A 15,417-nucleotide genomic window follows, 5' to 3' on the forward strand; every position below is an offset into this window, starting at 1 on the left:
GCGGGGACTGCTACCTCCTCTCTTAACAGGATCCTGGCATGGCCAGAGGGAGGCATAAGCCAACTCCTAAGGGTTTATTTCTTTGGCACAAAGAGGACAGTCAGTCTGGACAAGCAAGCCTCATCTCTCCACACTGGGGAGTCTGGAGGGGTGTCTGGGGGTAACTGGACCCCATATCCCACACCCAAATCCATGCATGTCCACCCTGTATTCCGCGTAAGTCACAGCCTCTGTGCAAAATACCCGTTGGGAAAAAAAAACAAAAAACAAAAAAACGGGGGTAGGTTCATGCCCGACTGTTTTCAAGTGACTGTCAGGTGGTAGCCCAGGAATGCCAGTTTTTCAAATGTTCAGCTGTCCCAATGGGCCATGCCCTATGGCCATTGAGGGTAGGGCCCTCGTCCTGCATTCCTCGATCCCTCAGAGCTCAATGGTGTCACTGGAGGCGCTGCGGGAGTCCCCAGGCTTGCTGCGAGGCTGGACCTCACTCTGAGGTTCCCCGGGCCGGTCGGGGGGTGGGGCTGGGGCTGGGGCAGGCAACAGCTGCACGGTGCTGGGCAGCTCATCCAGGGGCAGACTGTCCACCGATGACAGCCCGTGACGCCACGGGTTCCAGCTGATCTTGAGCGAGCCCCGGGAAAAGCTGTCCATGGAGCTGCGAGAGGGCGCCCCCTCAGGGTCGTCCGCGACGTGCGGTGGGACCGGGCCGCGCACGCGCACGTCGCTGAGAGACCGGCAGCGGCCCCGCATAAGAGAAGAGCCGGCGCCGTCGAGCTCGGCGTCGGGGTGGCTGCCCCGCCGCGGCCGCAGCGCGCCCCCAGGCGGCGAGGAGGCCAGGCCGCGCAGGCCACAGCGCCGGAAAACGCTGTCTCGCACCAGGTGCTCTCGAAAGAGCGCGGCGTCGATGCTGCGGCTCAGGTTGATGGGCGATGGCGGCCGCAGATCCAGCTCGCTCATCGACGGCGCCGGCCCCACGCTGTTGCGGGACAGTCCCGGGCCACCCTGGGGGCCTCGGCCCAAAGACGCAGCCGAGCCCCAGGCGCCTGAACTGGGCGTGGCGGGCGGCCCGCCCTCCGCTGGGTTGCGGATGAGACTCTTGCTGATGTCCAGGCTGCCTGCACCGAGGCCACTGGGCCCTGCATAGCAGTTGTTGGGTCGCTCAGGCACCTCGCTCTTGCCTGAGGGCGTGGGGCACGCCAGGCGTAGCAACTTAGCCCAGCAAGCGTGCTCCGTGGGCGGCCGGGGCCGTGCGGCGGCCATAGCAGCCAGAGCCAGGGCCAGGGCCCAGGTCAGCTCCAGCAGGCGCAGCCAGAAGTGGACACCCCACCAGGCCCACGAAAAGCGACCCACCCGGCCTGGGCCTGGGTATAGCCAGAGCGCGGCCGCCAGCTGCAAGCCACTGGCCAGCAGCCCCAGCGCGCCAGCCACGGCCAGCAGCCGCGGGCCCGGGCTGGCATCCCAGCCCCGAGGCCCGTCCAGCAGGCGGCGACGGCAAAGGCAGAGCGTGCCCAGAGACACGGTGGCGCCCCAGGCGCACGACAAGCCCTGAGCCAGGAGGTTGAGCGCAGGCCGCACCGACAGCAAGTCAGTAGTCAGCAACCCCACGCCGTGCACCAACGCCAGCGCTCCCAGCAGGAGCGGGTTCTGCAGCTGCTGGGGCAGCCCCACGCCTAGACCGAGCAGGGTCAGGGCCGCCAGCGCAGTGAGCAGCAAGGGGAAGGGCAGGTTGTAGAGTACCAGGCCGGCGCGTAAGCCCAGCCGCGCCTGAGAGCCGTAAGGGTCGGCGAGCATGTAGGCTGATCGAAGCCCGGATGCTACGAGCACCAGCACCGCTGCCACCAGAGCCAGCCGGGGCCCCGCAGGGGCGGCTGCCAGGGAGGCCAGTGCCAACAATGCGGGCAAGAGGAAGAGCACCCCCACCCCATAGACGTGCAGCTCCCAGGAAAAGCTCAGCACCCGCCGGAGGGGACCCCAGCGCAGAGGAGGTGCGGTAGCATTGGCGGGGGGGCTGGTGGCTGGGGCTGATGGTACGGAGCTGGCTGAGGGCTCCGGAGGGGGTGGCTGGCCCAGGGCGCGCTGCGTGGTAACCCGAATGAGGCCCCGGCGTGACGTTGAGGGGGCCTGGACTGGGGGTGCTGGGGGATGGCTTTGGGGGCGCCCCGGCCACTCCTCGGCTTCATCTGAAATAACAATATCAAAATAGCCCTTTGAAAAGTGCTTTTTGATTTTCCACATTCTCTAGTGTGGTTGGCAAGTTATTAAACTTTTCTAAGCACATCTATAAAATGGGGATGGTAATAGCACCTACCTCATTGGGGTGTGGGCAGGATTAAGGCCTTAGCATAGTGCCCAACACCAATAATGTTAAATGATGTGACCTATCGCTCTTACTAATAAAATACCAGCAGTTCTCAGCATTGGCTGCCCATTAGAATCACCTGGAGACCAAGTGAATCAGATTTCCTTGCGATGGTGCCTGGGTATTGGAATTTTTAAAAATCTCCACTGATTTGCAGGAGTTGGAGAAACTGCACTAAATATATCCAAGTCACATTTAAGAATATTCTAGCCCCCAAAGGACAAATGACTTGTCCCAGAGTACCCAATGAGCATTAGTTTATTATCCTGAGTTTTTTGAAGGAGGTCCTGGTGAGTTCCTTTAAGCAGGTGTTCATGCCCATTCACTCCTCCCAAATACCTCACACAGGTTTTTAGTTATTAGACAGAGTACCCACTCCCTACCAGAGTCTAGCCATGACCTCACCTGGCTGCAGGGCCCCCACAGGGCTCTCTGTTCGATTTGTAGCTGGGCCGGGGTCCAAGGGGCCAGGAATGAGGGACTTGGGGGTACCTGGGGTCTCCAATGCTCCTCTCACCCGCTGGGGGGAGATGGGGTCTGCTTCATTCATTGCCGCTATCTCTGAAACAACAAAAGCAGTCATTACTTTGTCTGACCTTCCTTCGGTCCCCGAAGTCTGAGCCCCCAAAAGGGAGGCACAATCACCCTCATTTGGCAGAATGAGGAAAATGCTACCAAGAGGGACCAGAGGTCACACAGAAACTGGGCCATCCAGCTACCCTGGAACACTGCCTCCTCCCAGCACTGCTCATCACCCTCAGTTTGATACCCACCTGGCTTAGGCTGCCCATCAGGAGTCTCTGTGGTAGGGGGACCTGAGGGCTGGGGTCTTGGTGAGCCCCTAACATCAGGAAGATCAGCCTGTTTGGGCGAGGGACTTGAAAGACTGACTTGCCAGGTCTCTTCGCCTCCAGTCTTCTTGGGGAGCTCCACTGGCAGCCCCTCAGCAGGAGGAAGGCTTTTGGCCAATACCAGGTCTGGCTGGGACCCAGGCTCCTGAGAGGACACCACCTCAGCTGAGGATACCAAGCCAACATGAGGGAGTTCAGGATCCTGTTGGGTGAAGAGGGGCCCTTGAGCTGCCTCCTGGAAGTCCTCACCTCTTCCCTGTTCTTCTAGCACTGGCCTCCTGGTAGTGCCCAAGTGGGGAGCAAGAGTGTGCGGAGGGCCCTGGTGGTCTAAGGGGGGCATTTCTGAGATGCTGATCTTGGCTTTGTCCACCAGACCCTCATCTCTAGGTGGTCGTTGCTCCACTTGGCCTCCAGGCTCCTCTGATTCTGTGGAGGGAAGAACTGTGGCTATCCCAAGTTGGAGTCTGGGAGTTATGGGGATGAAAGTGAGATGGGGGAGGCCTACTGGATGGGGAGCTGGTGCTTCTTGTTCTATAGGCTCCTGTGAGTCAGGCAGTCCTGTCCAGCCATGAGAACTTGACCCTCGAGCCATCTGGAGGTCATCAGTTACTGGGAGTCCTTCTCTCTGAGCCCTGTGGGATGCTTTAGGTCCATGCAAGGCTGGGCCAAGGGGAGAGTCTGCTGGCTTCTCGGGTGCTTCCTCAGCAGGGGCATGGGGAACATTGGAGTTCCAGGGGTCCTCATCTCTGGACTTTCCCCAGAGGAAGTCGAGGGCCTGGGGCTCTGTGCCTGTAGGGCCCTGGGGGTGGTTTCCCGGGATCAGATGTGGTTCCGAGTCCTCAAGTGGCTTGGGAAGGCCCCGGCCCAGGGCAGGGCCAGCCCCCAGGGACAGCAGCAGCAACAGCAGCAGGGGGCCACATCCACGGCCCCATGGGCTGGGAGCCATGGTCCACTCTGATGCCTGGGCCTAGAACACTCAACTTCCAGTCCTCCCTGGATGACCCTAAAAAAAGAAGGGGGATGACATATGAACACTGGGAGTGCCCATAGCTGCCCCAAGATGGATGGTGGGAAAGAAAGAAGAGAGACACGGAAAAGCTCCCCCTTCTCCAGCCCCTTCCTGTTCAACCTATTCATGCTGCCCAGAGTGACCTTTTAAAACTGCATCTCTGGTCATGCCACTTGCCCTACTTCAAAACCTTCAATGGCTTCCACTACCCTCAGGAAAGAATGTAAGTTCCTCTCCTAGTCTTCCAAGGCCACAGCAGGCTGCTTATCTATCCCATTGGACTCTTCAGTGCCCCAGTCCTTTGCTCCTGCTATTTAAGCCTGGAATGCCCTCTCCTCCTTCACTTGCTGAAATCCTACTTCTTTTTTTTAAAGATTTTATTTATTTGTTTGACAGAGAGAAATCACAAGTAGGCAGAGAGAGAGGGGGAAGCAGGCTTCCTGCTGAAGCAGAGATCCCGATGTGGGACTTGATCCCAGGACCCTGAGATCATGACCCGAGATGAAGGCAGAGGCTTAACCCACTGAGCCACCCAGGCGCCCCTGAAATCCTACTTCTTTCAAAGATTTTATTTTATTATTTATTTGACAGAGAGAGAGAGAGAGAGTGTGTGCAAAAGAGCCCAGGCAGGGGGTGGAGCAGAGGGAAACGGAGAAGCAGACTCCCCGCTGAGCAGGAACCATGATGTGGGGCTCAATCCCAGGACCCTGGGATCATGACCTGAGCTGAAGGCAGATGCTTAACTGACTGAACCACCCAGATGCCCTATGAAATCCTATTCTAGAAGGCCTGGCTCAAATATCAGAGAGGTGGAGAGGGAGAGGGACAGAGGGATCTGGGTTTAAATCCCAGCTTTGCCATTTCCTGGGTGACTTAACTTCACCTCTCCAAATTGTGGTTTTTCTATCAGTAAAATGGGTACCTAAGTCAAGGGAGCTCTTACAAGACTCACCTAACAAAACACATTATAGGCCAGGCCCATAAGAGGAGTTTAATAAGTTTAATAAGCATTAACGCCTTTTCCCTTTGTCCAGAAAGCTTTTTTTCCCCACCAGCCCCCTTAACTACATCAACAAATAATTTGAACACATAGTGGTCGGCCTGGGGGATTAAAAGCAGTGAACAGATCGACGAGATGCCTGCCCTCACAGAGCTGGCATTTTGGGGTAAGAGACAGACAATGAATAGTTTTAAATAAGGTGAGCTGTGAAGAAAATAAAACAGGGTTAAGAGATAGGCAGATGGGGGGCTAATTTACACAGTGGGTAGCAGGAGGCCTTTGAGGTAACATTTAAGCTAGATGCTGAATGAGAAGAAAGTGCCAGCCGTTTGAAGATATGGGGGGAAAGTATTTGGCAAAGGAACAGAAAGTGCTAAGGCCCTGATGCAAAATGTATGAGTGAACTCAAGAAATGAAAAGGCTAGTGTGGCTGGAGTATAGCAAATGAAGGAGAACATAGCAGAGGGAGATAAATTCAGAAAGGTAGGGCTAGATCACAAGGGGTCTTGTAAACCAGAATGAGGCACCTGGATTTTATCCCAAGTATCACAGGAAACCAATACAAGCATCAAGCCCGCTGTTTTAAAAGGGGTGAGGGGCGCCTGGGTGGCTTAGCTGGTTAAGCACATCTAACTCTTGGCTTTGGCTCAGGTTATGATCACAGGGCATGAGATCGAGCCCCACGTTGGGACCCATCCTGACACTAGAACCTGCTTGAGATTCTCTCCCTCTCCTTCTGCCCCACTGGCGCACATGCACTCTCGCCTCCAAATAAAATAAATAAATAAAATTTGTAAAAGGGGGAGAGAAAATCCGCGTGAGATATGATGGTGGCTCTTTACAGCTTAGACATTTCTTTCCCTGACACCCCCTCTACCCTTTCCCATCATCCTGGTCACAGAATGTAATCTCCTGTCTCCTCCCCGGACCTGGGGCATCTCAGAGGCTGCAGCAGCATATTTATTTCTTGTCTTCAGCCCCTGCGTATGCCTGGCCCTGCATAGATATCCCTTAAAGGTTCCTCTTCCTGAGAGCTCCTAGTTAAGCCAGGGAGGCAGGAAGGGACCCGATAGCTAGGAGACAGCGGGCAGGAGCACATCAACTGTGAGAGAGGAGAGGCCTGGGTGCGTTTAGGGGCAGAGGCCCTGCTCCCTTCCTCTCTGGGAAGCAGGTATGCCCAGAGTTCCCTGGCTTCTCATCCTTGGTGCCTCACCTACACCTTGAGAATCCAGTGGAAACTCCAGGGGCTCTCTCCTGGAAATGTCCTGGTTCATCCAAGGTTGTGAACAATTTCAGGGAGTTCAAAGATTCCTTAAACCCATTCAGAAACTGAGTTTAGATTCTGCCTTGAGGTCTTGTTAGTTTCATTTCTCAAACATTGGCTGAACCCCATGCCCTACTCCTAGCCCAAACTAGGTGCTGGGGACCCACAGAGAACAGTGCTCCTGTGTTGAGCACTCACCCACTGAGGCTCCTGCGCTAAGATTAGCTGCATGTCCTCCATCTCATCCAACCCTCCCAACACAAGCAGGTGTGGGTATTACCATTTCAGAGGGGAAGAAGGGGAGGTTCAGAGGGGTGTAGCAAATCGCCCAAGGTCACACAGCCAGCGAATGACCACACCAGGGGTTGTGAAACCGGCAACGGCTCATTTTGAACATGGGGGTCCAAAAGCTTTTCAGAGGAGGCACTTGAGTTAGGCCTTCAATGATAAGCATATGCCATCTGCTCGCCAGCCGCAATTCAAACGAAATTTAGGCATCTGTGGACAAGGAGGGGGCTGACCAGACCTAGGTTCCTCCTACAGGAGACATTTTTTGAGATTTTTGTGGGGTGAGGGATAGGGGGTATCTCCCTGCCCTAGGGACTGGGGAGAGGCCGGCCTGGGGGCAGGGCGAGGGCCGCCGCAGGGCAGCCTCGGGAGCTGGTCCAGCTCGGGTTACCTCTCCTCCTCCGGCTCCTCTCCCCTGGCTCCGCGCCTTCCCGCAGTGTCCCGGGTGGGGGTGGGCGATGGTGCAGGCTCTGCCGCTCGTGCCCAGAAAGGGGGCTGCAGGCCACGCTCCCTGCCGGGGCCCTGCCATCGCCCCCTCCCTGGGCCAGCTCCTCACCTGGGCGCCGCGCCGGCCGCCCCCGCGTTCACCTTGCGCGCGTCCCTGCAGCCGCTCGTTGCGCCGCATCCTCGGAGATGCTCAGACTTGGCTAACAGAGCTCGGCGCTGCCGATCGCGGAGCCCGCCCACAGGAACACCATCCCCACTTAACCCTTTCCCCTTAGGGGTGGATTCTTGTCCCAGTCCTGACCTCCCCTCTCTCAGAGATTCTCAGGGCTAAGAGGAAACTGAGGTACCACCGAGCATTTTGGAAATCCCTTCCGCAGCCTCCCTGAATAAGGGACAGCCAATCCCATTTTGCACACCCCGTGGGACGTGGAGCTCACTTCCTTTATATCTATATACCTGTATTCTTACAGGGATACTTACACACCTATGGGTAAATCCTTCCTACAGTTTGCTATTTATCCTTCAGATCTTTTTCTTTTCCTTTTAAAAAAATTTTTTTTTGTTAGCTTCAGAGGTAGCTTCAGATCTTTTTCAATGCACAGTCACATATACATTTTAAATAGAAATGAGATCACACTGTACATACTGTTCTGAAACTTGCCTTTTTTCTCTTCACTGTGAAATATATCCTGGCACATTTTCCATATAAAGTTCTACAGATCCATCTCGTTTCTTATATATGCTGTTGAGAACTGAAGCATATAGTCAGCCTATAATTTTTTATTGATCCAGTCCTGAGGTTGAACATGTAGATTGTTACTAGCCTCTTGCTAGCAGGAATAATAAGGCAGGGACCATTCCTGCATAGACCTCTTCATGCACAAGCACTAGTGTACCTATCAGATAATTTCCTACCTAAGGTATGGTTAGACCCATGAGTCTGCACATTTTCAGGCCAGATAGACACTCAAATGTCTCTGGTCCCTCTTTGGACAGCTTGTGATATACTCCATGTCCAGCATTGGGTTCAATAAACATTAAGAGAAATCTACAGAAGGAATACATGTGGTCGCTTAATATGATGTAAAATCTTTAATGCCATGGAGAAATTTCCAGGGTTGATTGTTGCTTATTTATTTAAATTTCAGTTATTTGATATAAAAATGATGTATGCTGGTTGTCCCAAGATAAGGAACACAGAAATGTTCAAAGAACACATTCATTCTCTTACTCTTGGCTTCTTCAAGTCGGTCTCCCCAGGTGTGCCCACCATTAGCATATTGTTTCTTTTATTTAAAAACATACATGTGCATGTCTTTCTTTTCACAAAAATGGGATCATACTATGCATATTTTTCTATAACTTTTTTTTTTCTTGCCTTAAGCAATGTATGTTGGAAACATTCTGAAGGGTATACACACATATAAGCTCCAGCCTTTTCCTCCAGCTAGCCGCACAGTGCCACATGGTGTGGATGCACTGTCATTTACTCACGTTCCCAGATTCTCCTACTGAAGGGGGTATAGCTGGGGTGACAGCTATTTTTGTTCCTACTAGAAACAATATTGCAATAAACATATCTACATACCTATACATACATCTTTACATGGTGATTCTCTAAATTCTCTCAGATAATTATTCGTATGATCACATTTTTGTTAATATCTATCTATCTATCTACCTGTCATCTATATACCTTCCTACCTATCCATCCTATTCCTAATTATTAAAAGGTAAATAGTGGTTGATGTGATTTTTATCTAATTTTGCTTTTCTGTTTACCAATATTCTACACAACTATGTATTTCTTTTAGGATCAGAGACAGGAATGATAAATATCATTTTAAAAAGAAAGAAAATTCTTGCTAAGGTTGAGCAGAGATTTCCCTCCCTCTCTACCTCTGGGTCTCACAGAAGAGCAACCCTCAGCCCTCAGCTGTGTCTGACATGCTGCAGTGTGAATTGTGTTCAGAGCCTGAATCCAGCTTTTCTGACTCTAGGAGAAGGACCGGGCTTTTCCCAGTTCACCTAATCATCTGACCAGCTCCACTGTTTTCTTTGTGGGAACCCCTTCAGAATTATAAAGGCACCTCTCATTTCTCTAGAATCTTCTCCCTTCAGGCAAAACCCTCCTGGTTCTTTCAACCTTTCCTCAAAGGACAGGATTCTGCGCTCTCGCCATTGTGACATCTCTCCTCTGTTGGCTTCTTACCTGGTCAACAATATCCTCTTTAAAGCATAACTCTTGAAGGGGGACCTGGGTGGCTCAGTCCATTAGGTGTCTGACTTCTGGTTTCAACTCGGGTTGTGATCTCAAGGTGGTGAGATTCAGCCCTATGTTGGGCCCCTGGGCTCAGCATAGAGGCTGATTCATTTTCTCTCTCTCTCTCTCTGCCTCTCACTCTGTCCCTCCTGCTCATGTTCTCTTTCTCTAAAATAAATAAGTAGATATTTAAAAAGATAAAGTGTAATTCTTGTAACTGAACCCAGTTGGGAACAAAGCTGGACTTTCACCTCCCCTTCTTAGATTCTCCTCCGTTAATATGGCCTCACACTGAATTAATGATTCTGGCAGCTGCATCCTTGTGTTGCCCAGTATCCATCTATTATGTCTTCCTCACCTCTTTGTATGCATTTGGTTTCTTGACCCTCAGTGTAGGGCTCAACATTTGTTTCTTGTTTTTTTTCTCTTATTAGATCTAGTCAGTTATTCTGATCTTGTGGGATGTCATCTGGATCCTGGTTCTATATATAATAGATAACTGGCATTTTTTTTTTTTTAGCATTGTCCAAGGTCCATTTCTCTTCCTGGTAGCACCCTAATTTCCTTTGAGGAACTGATGTCTTCTCCCTCATGGGTAGTCTTGTAGGGAGGGTAGCTCTAGGGGTCCACTACCGAAGCTGAGGGGTCCAGGTCCCTCCTCTTATTGCCTCCTGTGAACTCTCTGGTGAGACTTCGTTGGAGATGCTGAGATTCCCTCAGCAGGCTCAGAGCTGGCCCATTCATCCCTGCAAAGTCTTACTGACCTGACAGTGCCCAGCCCTCCAGTCCAGAGGATCATCTGGCTGCTCCCTGCTTGCTGTCTTTAGACGCAGGAGTCCCAATCCCATTGTGTTTCCCAACCATGGACTGGTAGGGGTTTTGAGATTTCAAACAAAGGCAAGAGAGATTATGATCCCTTTGGCCAGAGGCCAAGATGAAAGCTGATCCTCTGGAAAGAGGAGACTGGCTGGGGTTGGAGGTGAATATAAGTGGGGAACATGGAGTGCCAGGTATAGGTGGGGAGCTCCAATAGGAGCTGCCAGCATAAGTCTGGAGACTCTGGGAGGCCAGTGATGGGTGGGGGATGATTTAAGCACAAGGGCGATGATCAATGGCTCCATCTACGAAGCACTTAGTTGGTCAGGGGCTGTGCTACACACCTTATTACACGCATTATTCTTTTTAAGTCCTCACAACAACCTATGTATTATTATGCTGTCCACTTTACAGGTGGCAAACTGAAGCTCAGAGAGCTTAAGTAATTTCTTCAAGGTCACACAGCAAATAAGAGGCCAAGCTCTAAGTCTGACTTTAGAACCAGCACCCTTAATACCGATGGCACCATCCCGCCCCTGAGGAAGTATCTCAGAGAGGGGAGATGGGGAGATGAACAAAGCTGGACTGTGTTAGGAGTTTGAGTCTATGAATATAGGCCTCCAACTTGGATTCTCTTTTGAAAGGACTTCAACAGGGTTTGGGAGTTGTCGAGAGCTCCCACCCAAAAGTACATTGGGAGGACCCAAGGAAGGGGAGAGAGAAGGAAAAGACAAAGGCGCTGTGGCTGGCAATGATGAAGCCTCCTGTCTAGACAATGCCCAGGACAGCTGGCTGGCATTTTCATTCTGGCTGGTCCCTGGCAGGCACGAGCAAAGAAACAAAAGACAGAACAGGTGGGAGAGGGTGCAGCCTGGTGAACCTTCTCTGTTCTGTGCCTGCTGTCCCGTACTGGGACGGGGTGGGTAGAGCATTAGACTTTTTCACTAAACTTGCCCAATTAAGTCTCAAGCGTTCCTGGAATTTTTTCCTAAGATTTTATTTATTTGGCAGAGAGAGATCGCAAGTAGGCAGAGAGGCAGGCAGAGAGAGAGGGGCAGCAGGGTCCCTGCTGAGCAGAGAGCCTAACACGGGCTCTATTCCAGGACCCTGAGATCATGACCTGAGCCGAAGGCAGAGGCTTAATCCACTGAGCCACGTTCAGTGGATTTTAACACGTTCTTTCTCAGATGTTAACCTGCATGGATATTGGCTGAATGCACCTTTTATTTATTTATTATTTATTTATTTATTTTTAAGATTTTGTTTATTTATTTGACAGAGACAGAGCACAGGGGGAGCAGCAGGCAGAGGGAGAGGGAGAAGCAGGCTTGATGCAGGGCTTGATCCCAGGACCCTAGGATAATGACCTGAGCTGAAGGCAGATGTTTCGCCACCTGAACCACTCAGGTGCCCCTAAATGAACCTTTTAAAAGGATACTTTTTGTGTTAGTAAATCTGATAATCTGGTACATACTTTAAAACCAACTTCCCTCTCACTTCCAATTCCTTTTAACTCATTCTGGTACTTCTGATTATTTCTTCTGATTCTTATATCTATTATCTAAGTGCCAGACTTGTACGGCTCATGTCAATTTTTTTTTCGGTTTTAGATTTTTACATATTGATCACCACCGAGGAATATGAAGATTCAGCTTTCTGCATTTCCACATTTTTCTGTACTGCTTTGGTGTATATCATTAATCTGCATTTACAACACTAGAACCGTAAAACGGTGAGTCAGCCTGACTCAAGATGTGTACTGTGATTACAATTCCTTTGCTAGAGGTTCTCTTTTCTCCTGGGGTAATCCTTGGTTTTTTATTCATTTAATTTTCTGTTCATCTGTCACTAATTCAGTCTCCTTAATCTTTTCTTGAAATGAAAAACAATCTAAGGATTTGATTTCCCATCAAGATAAGAATACTTTCAAAAAGACTCACAGAATTCCACAGAGAATAAGTGGCTTGAAAAATGGGTGGTAGTGCAGGGAACCTGTTTAAAAGAGATTTAAGAGATGTAGCAATCCAATGTCGTGTCAGTGTCTTTTGGGGATCCTCATTCAAACAAGCCAACCAGAGACATTTTAAGATAATAGGAAATTTGAACATGACTGGGCCTTAGAACATACTGAAGAATGACTGATTAGGTAGGATGATGGGTTATGTTTTAAAAATTCCTTATTTGGGGTGCCTGGGTGGCTCAGTGGGTTAAGCCTCTGCCTTGGGCTCAGGTCATGATTTCAGGGTCCTGAGATCAAGTCCCACATCGGGCTCTCTGCTTAGCAGGGAGCCTGCCTCCCCCTCTCTTTCTGCCTGCCTCTCTGCCTACTTGTGATCTTTCTCTCTGTCAAATAAATAAATAAAATCTTAAAACAAAACAACAAAAAAAGGGCACCTGGGTGGCTCAGTGGGTTAAGCCTCTGCCTTAGGCTCAGGTTGTGATCTCAGGGTCCTGAGATGAAGTCCCACATTGGGCTCTCTGCTCAGCGGGGAGCCTGCTTCCTTCTCTCTCTCTCTTTCTCTTCTCTCTGCCTACTTGTGATCTCTCTCTGTCAAATAAATAAATAAAATCTTTTTTTTTAAAGATTTTATTTATTTATTTGACAGACAGAGATCACAAGTAGGCAGAGAGGCAGGCAGAGAGAGAGGAGGAAGCAGGCTCTCTGCCGATGCGGGGCTCGATCTCAGCACCCTGGGATCATGACCCGAGCCGAAGGCAGGGGCTTTCACCCACTGAGCCACCCACGTGCCCCAATAAATAAAATCTTAAAAAAAAATTCCTTATTTGTCAGACACATGTACTAATATATTATTTATTTAATTATTTTTTAAAAAATTTACTGATTTATTTGAGAGAGAGAGACAGAGAGAGAGAGAGCACAAGCTAGGGCAGAGGGAGAGGGACAAGCAGACTTCCCAGTGAGCAAAGAGCCCGATGTGGGCGTCGATCCTGGGACCCCGAGATCATGACCTGAGCTGAAGGTAGATGGTCAACTGACTGAGCCACGCAGGCGCCTCTAAAATATCTTTTAAATATTGTTTTGTTTGAGAGGGAGGCACGGATTCGAGTAGAGGAGGGGCACAGGGAGAAGAGACTCCCCACCAAACACAGAACTGGATGCGGGGCTCAATCTAACGACCCTGAGATCATGACCTGAATCAAAATCAAGAGTCAGATGCTTAGCTGACTAAGCCACCCAGGTGCTCCAATTTACTAAAATATTTATGTGTGGAATAATAGTGTTTCTGGGATTTACTTTTAAAACATTCAAAAAAAAAGTAGGTTTGAGAGATACACAGAAAGATTGACAAAATATTAATAATTATTAAAGCAGTGTGGTGGGTATACTACTATATTATTCTTTCCACTCCTTGATCAGTTCAGAATTTTCCATAATAAAAAATGAAAAAAAAATTCACAAAGAAATGGGAGAAAGGAGGAGATAGCACAGGGCTGGCTGTGCATTTTGTGAGCTGATTACAAAAATGAAATATTTTACTTACTGGGTACTAACCCATCTTGGAGGAGCATGGATACAGAACCCAGGCTTCTGAACCCTGCCTATCTTCCAGGATGTTTCCAGGGAGGTAGAGCTAAGAGACCTGGAAGGAAGGTGGGCGGGTGGGACCAGGGTGAGAGCAGGAGCAGGAGGAGGGGTAGTAGGAAGGAGGGGGGATTGTGAAAGCAGGTAAGAGCCTGGGGAACACACTGGTTGACCTCTACCCTTTGCAGCCAGACTCCATCTGCAATCACAATAGCTTCCAGGAGCCTCTCATAGCCATGATCATGAGAAATCTTGATGTCTGTTTCCAAGGACTTATGACTCCTACTCCCCAGCTTTAATGGGATAGACTTGTGATCAAGGGCTTATGATCCCTACCTCCCAGCTTTAATACTATAGAATTCACATACACAAAATTTACCTATTTAAAGGGTACTATTTGAGTGGTTTTTAGAATATGTACAAAGTTGTACAACTAACCACTTCCAATCTTAGAACATTTTCATCAGGCAAAAGGAAACCTGTATCAATTAGCAGTCACTCCCCATTCCTTGCCCCCAGGCCCTGGCAACCACTAATCTGTGTTCTGTCTCTGTGGGTTTGCCTATTCTGGACATTTCATAAAACACAGGAACATAAATGTGGTTTTGGGGATTGCCTTCCTTCATTTCCTGTGTTTCAGGGGTCACCCCTGTTGTAGGCTGTATCTGTACTTCATTCTTTTTTATTGCTGTAAAACAGTCCACTGTGTGTTCGTACCATATTGCATTTATTTATTGATTGATCTATTTATTTGGGGTATTGGGATCATTTCCACTTTGTAGCTATTACGAATAATGTGGCTATGAACATTCATGTGTGAGTTTTCTTTTTCTTTTCTTTTCTTTTCTTTTTTTTTTTTTAAGATTTTATTTATTTATTTGACAGAGAGTGAGCACAAGTAGGGGAAGCAGGAGGCAGAGGGAGAGGGAGAAGTAGGCTCCAAGGACCCTGGGATCATGACCTGAATCAAGGACAGAAACTTAATGACCGAGCCACTCAGGTACCCCCAGGTATGAATTTTCATGTGGATGTGTTCCCATTTCTCTTGGGTGTATTTAGGAGTAGAATTCCCGAGTCATATGGAATCCTTATGTTTAAGCTTTGAAGGAACTGCCAGACTATTATCCCAAGGGGCTAAACCACTATGAGTCCTTTGATAGATGGGGACACTAAGGCCCAGAGAAAGCTATACACAACCCTGAGTTAGTGCAAGAGAGCAGGAGCCAAGCATGTAAATGGCCACAGTCCCACCCCACTCTCACCCTGCTGCGCCCCACCCACTTTACTCTTTCCATTCCTTGCCCACCAACAGCAAATCCCTTCGCACCAGTCCCTCCCAAAGGCTCCCTGCTACCATGTCAGGATCAGGTTCACCTCTGAGGGATGACTTACAAGTTGCCATCTGGCCCTGATGCTGCCTCATCTCATGTTTTTTTAAGCAACTCTACTGAAATCTAGTTCACATACCAGACCAGTCTCCCATTCAAAATGTCTAACCCAACATTCGTCACATTTTTAAAAAAAGATTTTATTTATTGATTTGACAGAGAGAGACACGGTGAGAGAGGGAACACAA

At 49.7% G+C, this 15,417-nt stretch overlaps 1 protein-coding gene across 2 annotated transcripts; it reads right to left on the reverse strand.

Moving 5' to 3' along the window:
- Positions 1-59: 59 nt before the first annotated feature.
- Positions 60-7,524, reverse strand: PRRT3 (proline rich transmembrane protein 3). 2 transcript variants are annotated; one of them, XM_059390280.1, is made up of 4 exons: positions 7,328-7,524; positions 3,133-4,213; positions 2,765-2,920; positions 60-2,180 (listed from the first exon to the last, which is right to left on the reverse strand). In XM_059390280.1, the coding sequence occupies exons 2-4, from the start codon at positions 4,154-4,156 to the stop codon at positions 421-423; spliced, it is 2,940 nt and encodes a 979-aa protein (XP_059246263.1). In that variant the 5' UTR covers positions 4,157-4,213; positions 7,328-7,524; the 3' UTR covers positions 60-420. The 2 variants fall into 2 exon arrangements, with proteins under 2 accessions (XP_059246263.1, XP_059246262.1); XM_059390279.1 differs by lacking the exon at positions 7,328-7,524 and adding an exon at positions 7,163-7,321.
- Between the last annotated feature and the right edge of the window lie 7,893 nt (positions 7,525-15,417).

Source organism: Mustela nigripes, chromosome 2 (assembly GCF_022355385.1).
Source record: "Mustela nigripes isolate SB6536 chromosome 2, MUSNIG.SB6536, whole genome shotgun sequence".
Lineage (NCBI taxonomy): Eukaryota > Metazoa > Chordata > Mammalia > Carnivora > Mustelidae > Mustela > Mustela nigripes.